This window comes from Suncus etruscus, chromosome 1, assembly GCF_024139225.1.
Source record: "Suncus etruscus isolate mSunEtr1 chromosome 1, mSunEtr1.pri.cur, whole genome shotgun sequence".
NCBI classification, from domain to species: Eukaryota; Metazoa; Chordata; class Mammalia; order Eulipotyphla; family Soricidae; genus Suncus; species Suncus etruscus.
The window spans coordinates 88,228,410-88,246,611 of NC_064848.1; the positions used below are offsets into that span (position 1 = coordinate 88,228,410).

The window sequence follows — 18,202 nt, forward strand, 5'->3', positions numbered from 1 at the left end:
ATCCATACAAACTTATTTTTAGTCAAAGTAACTCAATCTTGATAATTTTTTTTGGTTTGATTTTTAAAAGTTGGAGAGTTCTCAAGAATAGATAAGAGTAGATAATATGATTGCAAAATAGTTTTATATTCAGTATAAGAATGTATTCAATTTTTCAAGATATTTCCACTTTCAAGCAAAAATACAATTTGTATTATTTATCACATATATTCTTTAGCTCTGGAAGTTTCTCTTTAATGATGTTCTTGACCGTTGATTCTTCCTGGAAATTTTCTTCCTGGGTCTCTGGGACTCCAATGATTCTTAAGTTGTTGTTTCTGTTGAGCTTATCATAGACTTCTATTTTCATCTGTTCCCATTCTTTGACTAATTTTTCCATTGTCTGTTCATTTGCTTTAAGTTTTTTTTCCAATCTCTCCTGCTGTATGGAATTGTTATGTATCTCATCTTCCACAGCACCAAGTCTATTCTCAGCTTCTGATACCCTGTCCCAGAGCTTATCCATTTTGTCATTCACTTCGTTTACTGACTTTTTCAGGCCTGTTAGTTGACATGTTATTTCAGCTTGGAGTTTTGTGATTTCTGTCTTCATATTTTCTTGGTTCTTATTAGTGTTCTGTTCAACTCGATCCATGGTTTCTTTGAGTTCTTTGAGCATCTTCCATATTGCTAGTCGAAAGTCCTTATCTGAGAGGTTGATTAGTTGGTTGGTTATTATCTGGTCATCAGAATTGTCATCTTCATTCTCTATGTATGATGCTGGCCTGCGTTGTTTCCCCATTGTCACACTTGTATTGTGTGTTTTTCTATGTGTTGTGGTGGTATTCATTGGCTAAATGATGCAGGCAGCACACTCTTCTGGCTCCGCCCTTTCTGGATGGGCTGACTTGCCTCTAAGGGAGGGGAGTCCTCTGTGGATGAGGCCTCACACAGGATCAAATTTTAGGCCCGAGCACGCAGCAGAGAAGACAGTCCGGAGAGAAATGCTTGCTTCTGTGATCCAGCACAGTCCTTAGTGTGATTTTTTTCTTCTTGTTGCAATGGTGTTCTTTTCTTAGAAAGAGCGCACAGCCACGTTGCAATTTTCAATGCTGAAAATGGGACATTCTAATTTTCATTAGCCATCTGAATGATAATTTGGATAATTTTATATATTGATTTATAAGTTTTGTCCTAAAATTGAGGCCCACATTTCATTCTTTGAAATTAACATTGCATGGGGCTGACGATGTGGCGCTAGAGGAAGGTGTCTGCCTTGCAAGTGCTAGCCAATGAAGGACTGCGGTTCGATCCCCCAGCGTCCCATATGTTCCTCCCAAGCCAGGGGCAATTTCTGAGCGCTTAGCCAGGAGTAAACTCTGAGCATCAAATGGGTGTGGCCCGAAAAAAAAAAAAAAGAAATTAACATTACATGTCATAAAGGAAAAAGTTAAGGCCTTTCTGGTGTTTGAGTGCTTGCATTATTTTATTATAAATTATTTACTATAAAATTGTCATTACAATTTCTTAAAGTAATCCTTTTAATTCTTTGTCTTCTACTATGCTTTTCTTGTTTTATGGTTTTGCTTTAATTTATGTATATCTTCATTTCTTTTCTGTTTCTTTTGTTATAAGCAATTGGTCTTGAATGATTTTATAATAGTTTTCTTTTTAAATTTTTATATGATATTTTTCTCAAATGTGTCCAGTATAATGGAAATTTTTTCTGTAACATTAAGTATGCAAATAAAATTTATTGTTGTTTAATACTTCTAAAGTAACTTAATTTACTTTATAGATTTTGAGTTTCCTATTCTACCCATACCTCATTTTCCCCTTTCCCTTCATTCTGGTATTTCACAGCTATCTTAAAAACGTCTTTTTTGCTTATAAGATACATCACTTTTACAGTCTAGTTTATGAATTTTCAATTTAAAATTTATTTTCTTTACTTTAATATAAAATATTTAGTCTTAGGCTCTATTTGCCAATTTCTCTATTACTTATTTTGAATTGTGAATAGCCTTGTTGTTGTTCTGGGAGAGTTTAGAGGACATGGTCTGAGGACAGTTTTGGGAAAACAAGTTGTTTTCTTTTTTTTCCGGTTTTTGGCCACACCCGGTGACTCTTAGGGGTTACTCCTGACTATGTGCTCTGAAATCGCTCCTGGCTCAGAGGGCCATATTGGACGCCAAGGGAGCTAATCACCATCCATCCTAGGCTAGTGCTTGCAAGGCAGGTGCCTTATGGCTTAGTGTCACTGCTCTGGCCTCAAGTTTCCATATATGTAGATTGTCTCTTGCTTCTTCCCTAGAACCAATTAGAAATTGGTTTCCTTTCCTAGAACCAATTAGAAATTAGAATGTATAAAAATAATTTACATTTCTCTTGAGGATATATTAGTCTAAAATTGTTTTTATTGCTTTCATGAATAATCCATAAAAATTGAAAAACAAAATATTGGAAATAGTTATTTTTAGGGAAACTACTACTACCATATAAAGATACTGTAAAATATTCATATACATTATTTAAACATAAAGCCAAAGAGATAGTACAGTGATTTGTCACTTGCCTTATACTTAGTTGCTCTGGGTTTAGTTCCTAGTACCACTGGATTGTATTGATACATTGAAATGTGCTATTTTCTATATCCACTTTTTTGAAATAAAATAAACACATGCACATCTGCAAAATGTTTTATTAGTGTTCTCTCTGTAAGAATTACTGTGTTTATTTGTGCAGTAGTTCTGGGATGAATATTAATAGCATTTCTGTTAAAGATGACAAATGATGAGATAGAAGAGATTTTTCTTATATAAAGCCATTGCTTGCAAGCCTTAACTTTGTATTTAATTTTTTTTAAGTTTTTGGGGTCCTTTTAAGATAAAAGTACCATGATTTACAAAGTTATTTATAGTTGAGTTTCAGGCACACAATGTTCCAGCACCAATTCCACCACAAGTATGAACGTCCTTCCACCAATATCCCAGGTTCCCTCCCACCCTACAAGCCTGCCTCCTTGACAGGCACATTTTAAGTTTGAATTTTGGTTTCTGTTGTTTGAATCCCCTGTTTTCAGTGATGTTGGCACTGTGGTTTCTATATAAAGATATACCATGATTCTTATGTGCCCAAGGCCCCTAACATCAGCTGTGTAACTTTCTGTCAGTCTGTTCCTACTTTCTCCTTTGAAATTTTTCTTCTTACTCCATTTTTTTTCATTATCTAGATTCTCTAAAACTCAAATGTTTCAACAGATATTTTCAGTTCAATTTCCATTAATCCATCCATCTTCTTGATCTCCTCTGTCCACATATGCAAGTACTTTACGCTAAAATTACTAAACACATGGAAGGATTTCTCTAAGATTTACATGCAACTATTTTCATGCCACTTTATCTATTTTGAATGGCTATTTTCTCTTCTAAAAGAGCAATAGCTCAGGCCCATTGTGTCTATTTTGTCTGGAACATAGAGTCCTCATTTCAAGCTTAGAAGGGACATAAAGTTGAAAGTGTGTAGACATTTGACATGATTATCAAAATAAAAGACTCATCAGGCAATTTAGGAACAGGTTCCATCAGATATTTTTCTTACTGATCTTGGAATTTCTATCAGAAAGTTTATTATGAATCTTCTCATTGTTTATAGTTTTGGGGACTTCTGAGGTGCTCAAGGGGTCCTGGAATGATTTCTAGCAATTTTCAGTAGATTGGTGCCAGGGCCCTATTATGCAAGGAACCTTGATGATTCTTGGGGACCACCAAAGCTGGCAGTTGATGCTTGGGTGCTGTGCATTACTAGGGTGTTACTAAAATGGGGCCAGAATATGCAAAGTATTAATCTTTGTACAATCCTCATGTCCCTCCACATGATGTGTCAAGGGACTGGAAATGTTCCTCACTTTCTCAGTAAAAGCTCTATGAATAATCAAGGGATATTCTTTTTAAGTTCCATTAATAACAGCAAATATTGAGTGCCATTTTTCTTTTAGCATTATAATATCAAAGATATTAGAAGTGAGCCAAGTTTTCAACTAGAATAATAATTTCTCATCTTGGATTGGAGGTAGTAGTGATGGCATATGCATTGGTTTTTGCGAAGATTAAATGAGTAACTTATCTCAAAGATGCCGATTTCAATTGGGCACATAGTTAAGGGAAGAATGGGTAGTAAGAAGCAAATCTATAATGATTTCCACTCTCCCACCTGCACAAAATAGAAACTTGATGGAGATGTGTGGTTTCTCTGAGTCTTTCCTTACTGGAATAGTGATCTGGATCTGTCTTTCCTGTTTTCTCACAGACTCATTTGCAACATTAAAGGGAGATGAAAAATTATATAAGGCTTCTACAAATATAAGAAATTTAGTATAGTGGAAAAAGCTGTGTATAAAATTTATAATCTCAAGACTAGACACTTCTTAACTCTGTAGCTTAAGCTGCTGAAACAAGTTTCTGCCTTTATGTAATGAAAGGTTTGGACTAGTTTCTATTTGTTTGCTGTTCCAAGCATATAACTAAGGGCCTCACATAGGCAAAGTGCTCTACTACTGAACTACATCCTTGGAAGGATCACTTTATTTTTTGGTCATTTTTCTGTTAATAGTGATAGTTAATACTGTAGAAATTCACCTAATATGTATATAGGACAAAAATAAACACAAATTTATCATTCTAGGCTTTATTAATCCTAAAAAATTTGCATTAATGCTTTTGATCATTTCTAAATAATTTCTGAACTACTTAACTTATTCTGCCTTCTTGTATTTAAAGAATTCATTATACTTAGTAACAGTTTGTGATGTGATTAGTATCCTGATTTCACTGCTAGTGATTGCAATGCCCTTCTCATACAAGTTTCGATATAAATGAAAAATGGATAATTGAATATCAACTAGGGTTTTTTCCACAGGTCTGTAAGTTTTGTTTTACACATAATCAATAAATTAATCTAGTATTTTGTCATAACTCTAAAACACTGGCATAGGACAAAATATTGCCGTGGCGTTATTTGATATTAACCACTGTATCCTCCCCACAAATAAATCTTTACATGATTGTCTCATTTTACCTCTCAATAAGAAAAATTCTGACCTAAAAACTGCATTTTACAGTTCTTCTAAGTGAATGAATGGATGAAAGATGAATATAGTGAAAGTAAGAGAGGGCATACATAATTCTCTGTCATCACATAGCTAATGCATATTGGGCCCGAGATAAATTCACTAGTCTAACAACATTTTTTTACAGTTGGCATATGGCAAAATGTGGAAAGGACAAGGGTTCGTGCTTCTTGTCAGTAACAATTATACTCTAATATCCAAACATCAATGTGTAAGTTCATGCTGGATGCCCTGGTTTATTTGCACTGGAGTGTAAAGAATGCAATGGTTGATCAATTATTGTAGCTACATGTATCTTTATCTCTATATATGTAAATATTATGTCATCCTAATTTGGGGAGGTTGGGTCATGCCTGGGTGCTTAGTGTTCAGGGGTTACTCCTGGATCTACACTCAGAAATCTCCCTTGGCAGGTTTGGGGGTTATATGGGATGCGGGGGATCGAATCTGGGTCCATCCCGGGTGCCATGTACAAGGCAAACATTCTACCACGGTGCTGTCACTTGGCCCCATATCAACCTAATTTTTAAGGACATTTTCCTTTTTAGTTTATGACTTCACATTGATTTGGGATATTAGTGTTGATATTTATTAAGAGAGTTATCTTCACAGTGATTTGTACATATGAATTTTTCAGTTGAAGTTCATTGAGTTAATCATCATTTTCTAAGGAAATTGACACTGGATCAGGAGCCAAAAAATCCAGTTGCTGGTACTGGTTCTGGTTTTTGATTCGCCATGAGAGTTCGTTCTGTGTTCCTTTTTCAGGAATCTGGGCCTATCATGTTTAAAATGAGCACAGAGTATAATGATAAAGTAGTGAACATTACACTTGAAATATATACTTGTTGAGTCTATCATACTGGCCTGCCTGCGTCAGGTACCTAAAAGATAAATCAGGATCAAAGTCCTGTGACTTTGATCTATTTAAGGTAGAAGGAAGTTACTAGGAATTTGGAGCAGCATTTTCCAAATACAATGATTGTTACTAAAAGTCAGTAGCACTGTGATAAGAAGCTGAGAATGCAATTATCATCCATTTGAGCCACAGAGCATAGGAGCGGAAGAAAGTGTGCTTCCTCTCTCAGGACTGTTTGAATCCTAGAGCCAAAGCAAGTGAAACTTTCAAGTAAGAGAACAGCAACACAGTTGACAGGTGATGTCAGTGGTGCAGAATCACAGTTAAGACAGTTTCTAGTTGGGAGTAGAGAATAGAGAAGAAGGATCTGGGGCTAGTGAGGCAAGTGAAGAGACATGGGTACTCTAGAGGTGCTGTGGTGCAGTAAACACTGTATAGAATTTTGATATTAATATTATAAAACACTATACCTCATAATGCCACATAATGATTAAATTAATCATTTAAAGAATTGTTACTTTTTAAATTTTAATGATCAATTATTGTAACTTGTTAATTTATAATGTACTCATGCATTTACCTATGTAATATTATATTTTTTGTATGAATAAGTATAAATATAAATGTATTGAGAAAAAATTTCAAACTGCCTCTAGTTCACTCCTCAGGATCAAGAACAGTTGGTATTTATAGTTGCAGTGCCAACTACAGGGTTCTCCACAAAACTGAAAAAAAAAAAACTGAAAACATCAAGGAAGACTTATTTTGCAAGGAGCTTAGGGGTAGCCCTGCCCTTTCATTCATTCACAATGGTTTCTAAGAGACTATTGAATCAACTTGTCCTTGATTCTTTGACTTTGTGTTTTATTTATCTTCTTCATATTCCCCTACTAGCCAGATGATTTAAAAAAATATGTCTATAAGGTATTTTGATTGCCAGAGGGTCATCTATGAGCCTATCACATGCCTGTTTATATCTTTTCATCAGCTAAATAGAAAAACATAGATTTATTTAATTGCAACTATATTAGATATCCAGTTTTCCATGTATAACCTTCAAATACAAAATGCTCTGAAAACAATTTAGTTTAATGTTTTAGTGGCAAACACATTTTGTGGTAAGTCAGATTCAAAATAACAGTATGCTATTTACAGTGTTTATATTCCTGCTTAGTAAAAATATTCATGTTTGGTGGCAAAAAATTTTAGTGAATTTGATTACATGCAGAATGCTTTCACAATCCCAATGTAAGTGATAACCAATTTATGGATAGCACATCATAGAATATTTCTGAAATGGAAGAATTCTGAATTCTTCCCAAGAAGAATTTTAGAGATGAAATTGACAACCATATTTTCCCCTAAAATCAAAGCAATTTAAATATTCATTCCTTAAGGTGATGATTAATAGTTTATTCCTTACTTATGTAGAAACAAAGTGGGGGCAGGTCAAAAGCAAAACAAATGTCAGTGACAGTAGTTCTCAGGCTAATAAACAAACAAGTTTTGGAGAATTAATGCTGGTTACTAAATTGAAGTAAACCTTCTGGAAGGCATAAATTAGATCTGGAACTTATTCTGCAATTTAAAAAAGAGAGAAAAACAAAAACAAAACGATTTTTAAGCATCATCGATTTTCCCTTTTGCAACTGCCAGAGCTGTAACAGGTCTCAGCAGGATGTGCTGTGAGTGGTGAAACCATAGCGCCACCTTTCTGTCAGATTGGGTATAAAATCTACAAACCCTTATTTAGTTAGCTCACTCCACAAGACTGCACAGGAACAATTTCTTGACACTTATATCATAAAGATCTGCCGCAAAGACGGCAAGCAATGTGTTTTCTTCTTTGGTCCCTGAGCAGTTAAGTTTGTAACCTAATCTGATCATTGGGAGTGTGGTTATAATCCCTGTATTTAATTAGCTTACACCTAGTGAGTCCTTTTACACACTAGACATTTTAATTTACAACCTGCTGCATTGCAACACTTTCCTACATCTTCAACTAATTATAATAAGACATTTTTTAGCCTCTGAGGCTTTAAAATTATAGATGTGCTCTCTTATTTCAGACTTTCTTCTCTTCAATTTTTAGTTGCAAATCAAACATGCAGTTACAGAAGCAGAGATTCAAAAATTGAAGATCAAGGTAAGCATTAATATGTGATGTTTCAATTATATGTTTCAACCAACCTCCAGGTACAATGAATAGCTTCAGCTGAAGACCATATGAGATCGTAGCATTCACTAAAAGTTTTTTTCCTATTCATTTGAATTATACAAACCTGTGTGACATTAATTTGCCTTATTTGATAAGCCTGTCAGAAAGAACACAGACCCCTAGTTGGCTAACCTCTCAATACCCCTCAATGAAAACGTACAGTATTTTACAAAAAAGACCTTTGCATATCTGTACAGATGTGACTTGTTCTCTCTGAATTTCCTCACAAAGTAAACATTGTTTATGATTCTGATATTCAAATCAGCATCTCAATCACTAATTTTGTATACATAGGAGCTTTCCCTTTATTTACTTTAAATAGGCTTAAACATTTAACTTTGACTAGTCACTAGACATGTATTATTTTAATATAGCATGTAATTTTTGATAGAAAAATGATTTCTAATGAATATTATAAATATGAATAATATGTCTTAGGTGCCAGATGAACTGAAAAATTTTAGACACGCTTAATTCACATTATTTTAATTTGTAGGAAAAGCAGTTCTTTATTTTAAATAAAAGCATTTCATTTTAGTTTACATGTAAAATATTGCAAGATTCAATAGGTTATTTTAAATTGCTATCATGCAGTTATTTTTAACTTGATAAATTATAAAGTACCTAGAACTTCCTAAACTTAACTCTGATTTTGTCAAATCTAAAATTTTGAAAATATTTAATATCTTTTGAATTACTTTATGACAGTATTCTTCAATCTTTTAATGGCCTTTTAAAAATTAAGACATAATTCTTCTCCTACCACTAATGATCTGTTTTCTCGTTCACATTAAACACTTGTTTTGGTTTTCATACATGTTTTAAATGGAGATGAATTAGTGAGGCTATTTTTGTTAAATGGTATTCTGTTAATAACTCTGTAGCTCTTTAGTCAAAATATGTCTATACATCATTTACAGTGTCAGCCCAGCTATATGAATAATATTTTTAAAATCAGTAATGGTTAGCAAATAAGGAATTTGAATGCAAGACGTTGTTTAATAAAATTTGCAGAAAAAAATCTGATCTTTCTTAAATTGCAATTATTCCTTTAAATGGACTAGAATAGAAAAATTTTAAATTATTGATTATAACCAGAAAAAAAATCTATGATTGCAATTTGTTAAAATATAAATGTTACACAATAAGTATTTAATTTAGAAAATCCTATAAATTATTAATTTTCTCATTATTATATTGCATGTAATAGCTTCTTATTTTATTCTATTTATCTTGCACATTCATGATAAAATCATCTTTGGAAATGTTTTTGACACTTTTTTCTTTGTAATCTGTTTTGCCAATGTATTTAGTTTAAAATATAGAAATAAAACCCTTGATTATACTGTAAGATTTTGGAATAGTTTAGATTTTGAAAATTGGTGTTTATAATTATAGACTGTTCACTCCTTGAACTTTTAAAGGTTTATTAAATAGCAGAAGCAATGGATTTAAAGTTAGACACTAATTGTGCCTGACCATAAATCAGAAAGTAACTCAAAGTAACTGAACTTTGATAGCACTTGAAGGCTCAGCCTTGAAGTTCTGTAAAAATGAAGGGGTTGGATCAGTGTGTAATTTATTACTCAGTCCTTAGAAGCAAAACCAAACAATAAGTTGCCTTTGTGTTCCATTGGAGGAATTTAAAGGAATTTAACAATAATTTATATTTTACTTACACTGTCTTTCATATAGTTATGCACATTGGGATTACACAGCTTTAGAAACTTTAATAGGAATATCAAGGTCATAATATCGAAAGGATGATAAACAAGGTAAAACAAACTAACTTTTCACATTATTATGTTTAAGGATATTTATCAAGCACAGTGATAAGTTATATTATAATTCTAAGATGAATTAAGTCCTTAAAGAACTTCAGTTGTCTTGCATAAATTATAGGAGAGCTAGAATTCCAATCTAATCTGAATGACTGACTCAAAAAAAACACTCTTAAATCATTAGGTCATAGTGTGCTTCAGCCCCTTTTCTTTCCTTTTTGTGTCTCCTCACTTCATTTTTAGCTCTTTTTAATATAGAATCAGGCAAAAATACCCTTTAAAATAAAATATGTTAGAGTTCATTATATAAGATAACTCAAACTCCAAAATATATTTTACTGCTCATGAATTTCACTCCATGTCTTATGGAAAAAGTTCATGGGAGTTGGAATCAAATCCATGTCAAATCATTTATCAAATGTGTGAACTTGAACAAATCATTTAACTTTTAAAGACTTTCATTTTACATACTAAAATAAGATTTTATACTACTTTCTACTTATTAAGAATATGTAATAATGGGATTTAAGTAAGAAAGTGCAATCAATATAAAATCTGGAGAGATTTTTGTTGTGGTAGCACCCAGATTATATTTGTTGTGATATTTGTTTTCTCTAGCTGCAAGCAGCAGAAAATGAGAAAGTGAAGTGGGAGCTAGAGAAAACACAACTTCAACAAAATATAGAAGAAAATAAAGAAAGAATGTTGAAGTTGGAAAGCTACTGGATTGAAGCTCAAACATTATGCCATACAGTGAATGAACACCTAAAAGAGACTCAAAGCCAATATCAAGCCTTGGAAAAGAAATACAACAAGGCAAAGAAACTGATAAAGGATTTTCAACAAAAGTAAGAAACTTCCTGTGACTAAAGAATAATTGTATGTGTCTGCAGGTTTATATTTGGTAATTTTGTTATATCAGAATTATCCCTGTAAGAAGTTTGGCTAAGCATAAATAGTTTTATGTTTTAGAAATTACTTGTATCCTTTTTTGCATCTGAGATGTTATCTTGGTTATAGTTATTTTGGCAATGATAACCTCTGTACTTTTTAAATGCTCATTGAGGGGCCAAAGCAATAGAACAGCTAGTTGGGTATTTGCCTTGCATGTAGCCCACCCGGGTTCAGTTTCTGGAATCTGATATGAATCTCTCAAACCCACCAGCATTGGTCCTTGAGTGCAGAGCCAGAAGAAACCCCTGAGCACTACCAGGTCTGGCTCCCCAACAAACTAAATTAAATGCTCATTTATGGTATTAAGCTGGAGGCGTTGGTGAAGGGAATTGGACACTGATGAAGAGATTAGTGTTGGAATATGTATGCCTGAAACTCAATCATGAATAACTTTGTAATTCTAATTCACAGTAATTCAATTAAAAATAAAGTAAAATAATTTTAAAAGACTTACCTGAGAGTAAATCTTTAAAGAGTTATTTATTTATTTTTTTATTTTGGTTTTTGTTTGTTTGTTTGTTTGGAGAGGGGATGTTATCCGAGGCTACTCCTGGATCTGTGCTTAGGGATCACTCGTGATTACATATTGTAACTCATATTACCATATGTGGTACCAGGGATTGATTCAGGATCAACTACATGCTAGGCAAATACCCTATCCATCTCTCAGACCCCAAATATTGCACTTAAATTTTTGTCCTTTTAGAAGTAGATCTGTGATTTAGCAGCATGAAGCCCCAGTTGAAGTCATACAGAATGACTGACTGTTGGACAAAGTATGCAGGGCAACATTTGGGTCTTGATAGGGTTGCTTCTCCCTGTGTTCCTAGAAATCAGCAACTGTAGACTTTTTTTACTAGAAGAGCCTGAATATTGACTAGCAAAACTCCTTGCCCTGCTACTTTGCATTTCCATAGTAGAGAGTCATTGGGGTCTGAGATCACTGTTATAAGACTGCCTTTGAATTAGATTAGTGCTTTATTAATTAACACTGCTGTTTACTTCTATCTGTTGGATCTTGGTAAAATATACAGTGCTTCTCAATTATTTTCTGTCGTGACCCCTAGAAAGAAGAAAACACTTTTTCACGCCTTCCACGCGACTATAAATAGTATCTTTATTAAAAAAAAAAAAACTTTAACCTGAAAAACAAAAATATATAAAATAATTTGAGCTGATTTTTTTAATCAGAGATGATGACTAGATTAATGGCTACAATGAGCACGTTTTGCAATTTGTAGCTTTTTAAAGCAGGGTTTGAAGCAGGACACAACTCTCAGCTCCAGAGACAGACAGAGACATAAACACGAGGCTTAGCTTGTTATGACAGTGTTTGCAGAGGTCAAACAAACACGAGGCTTAGCTTGTTATGACAGTGTTTGCAGAGGTCAAACATGCCCCCCTTTACGGAGCCTCACACCCCTCCTAAGGGGTGCACCCTAATATTTGAGAAGCACTGGTATAATATAAGAGAGACTAATCTGGAATTTTTTAAAAAAATGTATTAAAGCACTGTGATTTACAAATTGCTCATTATTCAAGCATACAATGTTATAATACCAGTCCTATTATCAGTGTCAACTTCTCTTTACCATTGTCCTCAACATTTCTCCCAACCCCAGATTGCCTCCATGGCAGACACATTTTTAAGTATGGATGTGGTTGTTTGGGTTTGGAAGATTTATATTGGATTCCTTTTTTTTAACCATTTACTAGATTAACTAGAATAATAAAAAGCAAAGCAACTACCTTTCCCACTGGCCTTGGAAAGACAGCCACAAAGCTAAGCATATACATAAAATACATTATATTTTTGTTTTTTCTGTCTTGAAAAATATCTTCAATATGTAAAAGAGATTACAATGACATTTATTGTAAAAATAGAGAAGTTGCTTTTTGTGACTGTAAATTCAGTATATCATGGTTTTAATATGTCATTTTAAACTCATAAAATTTTTTTTAAAAATTACTACTCAGTTGTATCAGTTGACTAGATATAAGACTTTGCATCTGAGGTATTACATCTACCTGACTTGGCAATCATTTCCATTCAATAAACTGGGTAGGAGATTATTATTACAGTAGGTCCTATCTAAGTTTTTATGGATGCTCTAGTCTCAGGAGCTAGAAGTACAAATCATATAAACAAATCCACTGTTTATTTACAGTGTAACCCATTCAGATATTTTAATTACTTTTATTGCTATATATCTTTTCTCAGACTATAACTGTTTTATTTATTTAAATAGCTATCCAGTTATATATCCTGCTGTACAATTCAGTGCTTCTTTATGTTTTCTTATTTATTGAATGTTGATTGATCATATTTATTATTTTCTTCTTAAGAGAGCTAGATTTCATCAAAAGACAGGAGGCAGAAAGAAAGAAAATAGAAGATCTGGAAAAAGCTCATGTTGTTGAAGTTCAAGGCCTACAAGTGCGGGTGAGTTGTATACCCAATGCTAGTATAATAGAAGTTTTATCCAATACTTGGATATGAGAACTGGTTTAGAGTTTTATAAATGATATCTTTTTTAGATCAGAGATTTGGAAGCTGAGGTCTTCAGGCTACTGAAACAAAATGGGACTCAAGTTAATAACAACAACAACATCTTTGAGAGAAGAACATCTCTTGGTGAAATCTCCAAAGGTGATACTATGGAGAACTTGGATGTGAAGCAAACATCTTGTCAAGATAGCCTAAGTCAAGGTTTGTGTAACTACATTCAAAATCTTTTCTTTTAATAACTTCTATAATAATTTTATTTTTTAAGTTTTTTGAGCCATATCTAGTTATAGCCACATCTAGGTAAGCAAGGCTTACTACAGACTCTATCTATACTTAGTGATTACAACTAGAGGACCATATGTGGTGCCAGGGGACAACATGTGATGCCATAATCAAAATGGAATTCTCTATACACAGACAAGATGAGCAACCTACCCCATGTACTAATCTTTAGTCCTAATAACTCTTAATTTCTAAAAGTTTAAATGTTCCTTCCAAATTAAAGAAGAAAATGCTGATAAAAATATAAAATTAGCATTTAGCATTTTTTTTCTTTTTTGGGGGGCATGGGGATCATACCTGGCATTTCTCAGGGGTTGATCCTGGCTCTGTGCTTAAAAGTCTCTCCTGGCAGGCATGGGGGACCATATGGGATGCCAGGATTCGAACCATCATCCGTCTTGCTATCTCTCCAGCCCTGCATTTAGTATTTCTTGCCTCATCAAAAAATAAGTGATTTCTTGTAAATGAAATGTCAACTTCACTTGATAAGTATTCTTTTAAGAGTATTATAATTATAATGGCTTATAATGTGACTCAATAGTAGAGTAGGGCCTTGCTGGCATATGTGAACTAAGTTCAATATCCAGCACTGATCATTTTAAAAAGGAAAAATAAAGCTCTTAATTATTGATGTAGTTAATAAACTTTATTAAATTATTTAAACTTAACCTATCTGTTATAATCTATATTGCTTTATATTATTAATACTGAAACTTCTTAAATTATTGGCATAAAATGTTTTTGTTACATCAGGATTCTGATTACTTGTTTCTAATATCTGGAATTCAGTGAGTTCAGTTAAATCTCTAGATCTAGATATCTAGGCTCTAAAGAGAGATTGAACAGTGGGGAGGGGTCTTGCCTCACATGTGACCAAGGTTTGTGGATTGGATTCCCAGTATCCTATGTGGAACCCCATGATCTCTATATGGTGCTCCAAGATCCCCAGGAGTAAGCCCTGAAAACCACCAGGTTGTCCCTCCCATTCAAAATAGAAATTTCTGTATAATTTTTCCTAAGACCTTGGTGTCTTAGGCATCTTTCTTATTCTTTCCTTTCAGATATCAAATAATACTGGAAGCATTTTCTATACAAATGGTTATCTTCTTGCATAATTATCATAAATCTCTTATTTGCTTGCACACACACCCTCATACATTGATTCTGTAAATGTGACCATGAAGTTCACTAAGTATATAGGTTTATAGTATATGTAGAAATTATAAATTTTGGGCCTGGAGAGATAGCACAGTGGTGTTTGCCTTGCAAGCAGCCGATCTAGGACCAAAGGTGATTAGTTTGAATCCCGGTGTCCCATATGGTCCCCCGTGCCTGCCAGGAGCTATTTCTGAGCAGACAGCCAGGAGTAACCCCTGAGCACCACCAGGTGTGACCCAAAAACCAAAAAAAAAAAAAAGAAAGAAATTATAAATTTTATACAAATTTTAAAATAAAAATATGGTATTAAAGTTGGTTTTATCTTTTAAAGCATCAATTTTGTAGTCTTTGGAAAGGGGAAAATAAAAAGATGTTGCACAATGCCTGAAAGCCAAAGGTGTGACATGCAGTAAAGGCTTCACCAATGAGCTATTTAATTCTTTGATGATCTTTCTCAAATATTAAAATATCTCCAGTGAGATTTTTCTAATAAATATATATGTCATTAACTTTTAGAACTAAACTCCATTAAAAATTAAAACTATTAGAAATCTTCACTATTAATCTAGAGATTAGATTTTATTATAAATCTTATATACTTTTGCTGACTTTTTCTATTGATATAATCTATAAATAATGTCTTAAAGAAGCAGATTAGAGTGTAGTGTTTTGTACTAGTATTACCACTAACTAAAGAACTAGGTGACTTCAAGAATGTCACTGGTACCTTTGGTTGACTTTATCATGTAAAATGTAAAAGCAGTATTAATTTTTTCTCTATTTTTAAAAGATTCTTTTAAGTTAGTATTACTTAGTTTAAGAGTTGGGAAGGGGGCATTTTTATAGCAAAAATTATCTAAGACTGGTTTTAGTAGAAAAATGTTAGAAGTAAAGTAAGTGTGCTTACAATTTTTTGTGAATGTTTTACTGTTTAAATTGTAGTTTATAGTAAATAGATGTTCCTGCTGTACATGTATTAAATATGATCAATAACCAGTAGCTTACTAGAGTCCAGTTTCTTGCTATACATTTCTTTTAGTTCAGAAATTTGTATCTTGTCAAACATGTAATTAATGAGTTTTATTAAATTATATTTACTACAAAAGATCAAGAAGCTATATTATTAACATGCTGTTTTGGATCAAAACCTTATATTTCATATGAACTCTTTTTCTATTCTACACTCTCCATTTTGCCACATAATTATTAGTTTCCCTAGTGACACTGTGGTTTCACAGAGAGATGTAGAGACTACTAATTCTTACTGAAACCAATCCATGCTTGTGCAGTAAGTACTCAAACATAAGTTGTATACATGTTAAGTAGTATTCTTTGAGTTTTTCTGCCAAAGCAGGTCAGTGATAAATTTCCCCTAATTTTTCTTGTTTGATCTGTAAATTAAAGTAGCTTGGTCAGTAACTTGATAGGAATTCTCTAGAAAGCACTTTTTTATAAATTGATCCTTTGCTTCTGTTGCTAGGGAACACTAAACTCCTAGAGGTTTAGAAAAGAAAGTAAAATTGTAGGCCAAATACAAACCATTTTACATTTGTCAAACCTCCTCCCTTCTCCACCCACCGTCAGTCACACACATCACACACAGCTTTGAATGGTATGGATATAGTGGTGACATTTAATTCTGATAGTCCCTGCCCCTTAAGTGCAGTGGTTTTCCTCAAATCTCCTAAGGACTGTCTAGTCCTGATTTGCTTTCCTAGCACTTAGAATAAGTAACTTAGCATAGTCTCAGGACATTAGGCAGTTCAGTGAAGCAAAAAGATTCTGGATTAGTGATCAATGAAAAACTGTATCGGATTCAATGAATAAAAGAGAAAAGAATGGGTGAATTAAGGAGAAATAAAGGAAAGAAAGGGTCTAGAAGCAGCTATTTTGTTACCTGAACTCATTCTTTTTAGACAGAACACATCAACCTAATATCAGTTATATGACTAATATGACTAATATGACTATCAGTATTTAATTATTATAATTTTTCTAACTCATGAAACCATTCACTAAATTTACAATTTTCCACAATTAGAAATATATTTGAATATTTGAAGGAGGCAAAAGATGGCTTAAATAGCAAAGGCCATTCTGAAAAATATGCTATTAGGAATCTCCAGCAAGAAAGAGCCTGGAAGATGACTGGGAAGCATACACTGCATTATAAAGCTATGAGATTAATGTCTGGTACTGCACATAGATCTGGTAATCCTGACCACCTCACAGTCTAGGATCCCTAACAAAGGGATATATATCCATATATATAATTAAAAATTTTTCCAGAGAGGATGGACCAATACTTATTAAGTGTCTCCCTTTTATGTGTTCAGCTTATTTATTTAAAAAATTTAAATGTTCAGTAGCATTGTAGAAAAGTGTTTGAATAATAATGAAAATTTTAAACATGAAAGGATATCAGTGATTAGGTTTTCTAACCGTTATTTGCAATTGAATAGAGAATTTTATTTCCAGAACTCCCTTGTTTTATTTTGAAAATTTCAGTTAGTGCTTTCACGTGAACTAATGACTGAGAGTAAGTCCCTTCAACAATTAAACATTTTTTAAGTATTTTCCATAATTGGAATGTGACCTGCATTACTGAGAAAAGTACTGATAAGAATACTCAGAGTTGAGAAGCCATTTTAAAAAATAATCATTCCTTTACCCACTACACATATTATGGTTTTTGTTTATAATTTTTGGGGCCACACCTGGAGATGCTCAAGAGATACTCCTAATGGGCTTGGAAGATCATTGGCGATGCCAGGAACTGAATTCACGAATATCGTGTGCATGGCAAACACCCTTCCTGCTAGCTATAACTCTGGCTCCCAGTAATGCATTTCTTAAGTGAGCCTTAAATAAATATTGTGCAATGACCTAGAAGTTATATTCCTCAGTGGTTGATTAAATGTGATTGTTGTGTCACTTGTAGATATATCTCAGTATATAAAACAAACAGTAAAGCTACAAATGGGGCTAATACACTTTAATAAGACAACTTTTGAAATAGACTTCTACCATTCTGAAGTATGTGGTGTGAATACCCAATGGAGAGCCAGGATTCTTTTAATTAAAAAATAATGAACCAAAAACTATTCACAAAATGGAATGGGAAATGAAACAGGGAAAATAATTTCCACAGAAGTGCGACATAAATTTATACTGGAATATTTTAAGGTAAATATAAGTAAAAGCTCCCAGTACCCAAAATTAAAATTTCACTCCTTGGAATGTGACTGGTAAGTATTACTAATTCTTATATAACTATAGAAATAAAATATTTTGGAATTTATACCCTAGCTACACAGTAGATTAACTAATATAA

General features: G+C 33.2%; 1 protein-coding gene across 1 annotated transcript in view; it reads left to right on the forward strand.

Moving 5' to 3' along the window:
* PPP1R9A (protein phosphatase 1 regulatory subunit 9A) overlaps window positions 1-18,202 on the forward strand; it is a 316,932-nt gene that overhangs the window by 227,557 nt on the left and 71,173 nt on the right. The window contains 4 exon segments of the mRNA XM_049784454.1: window positions 8,059-8,112; window positions 10,584-10,813; window positions 13,266-13,362; window positions 13,458-13,629. Of these exon segments, the coding sequence (XP_049640411.1) occupies window positions 8,059-8,112; window positions 10,584-10,813; window positions 13,266-13,362; window positions 13,458-13,629 (553 nt within the window).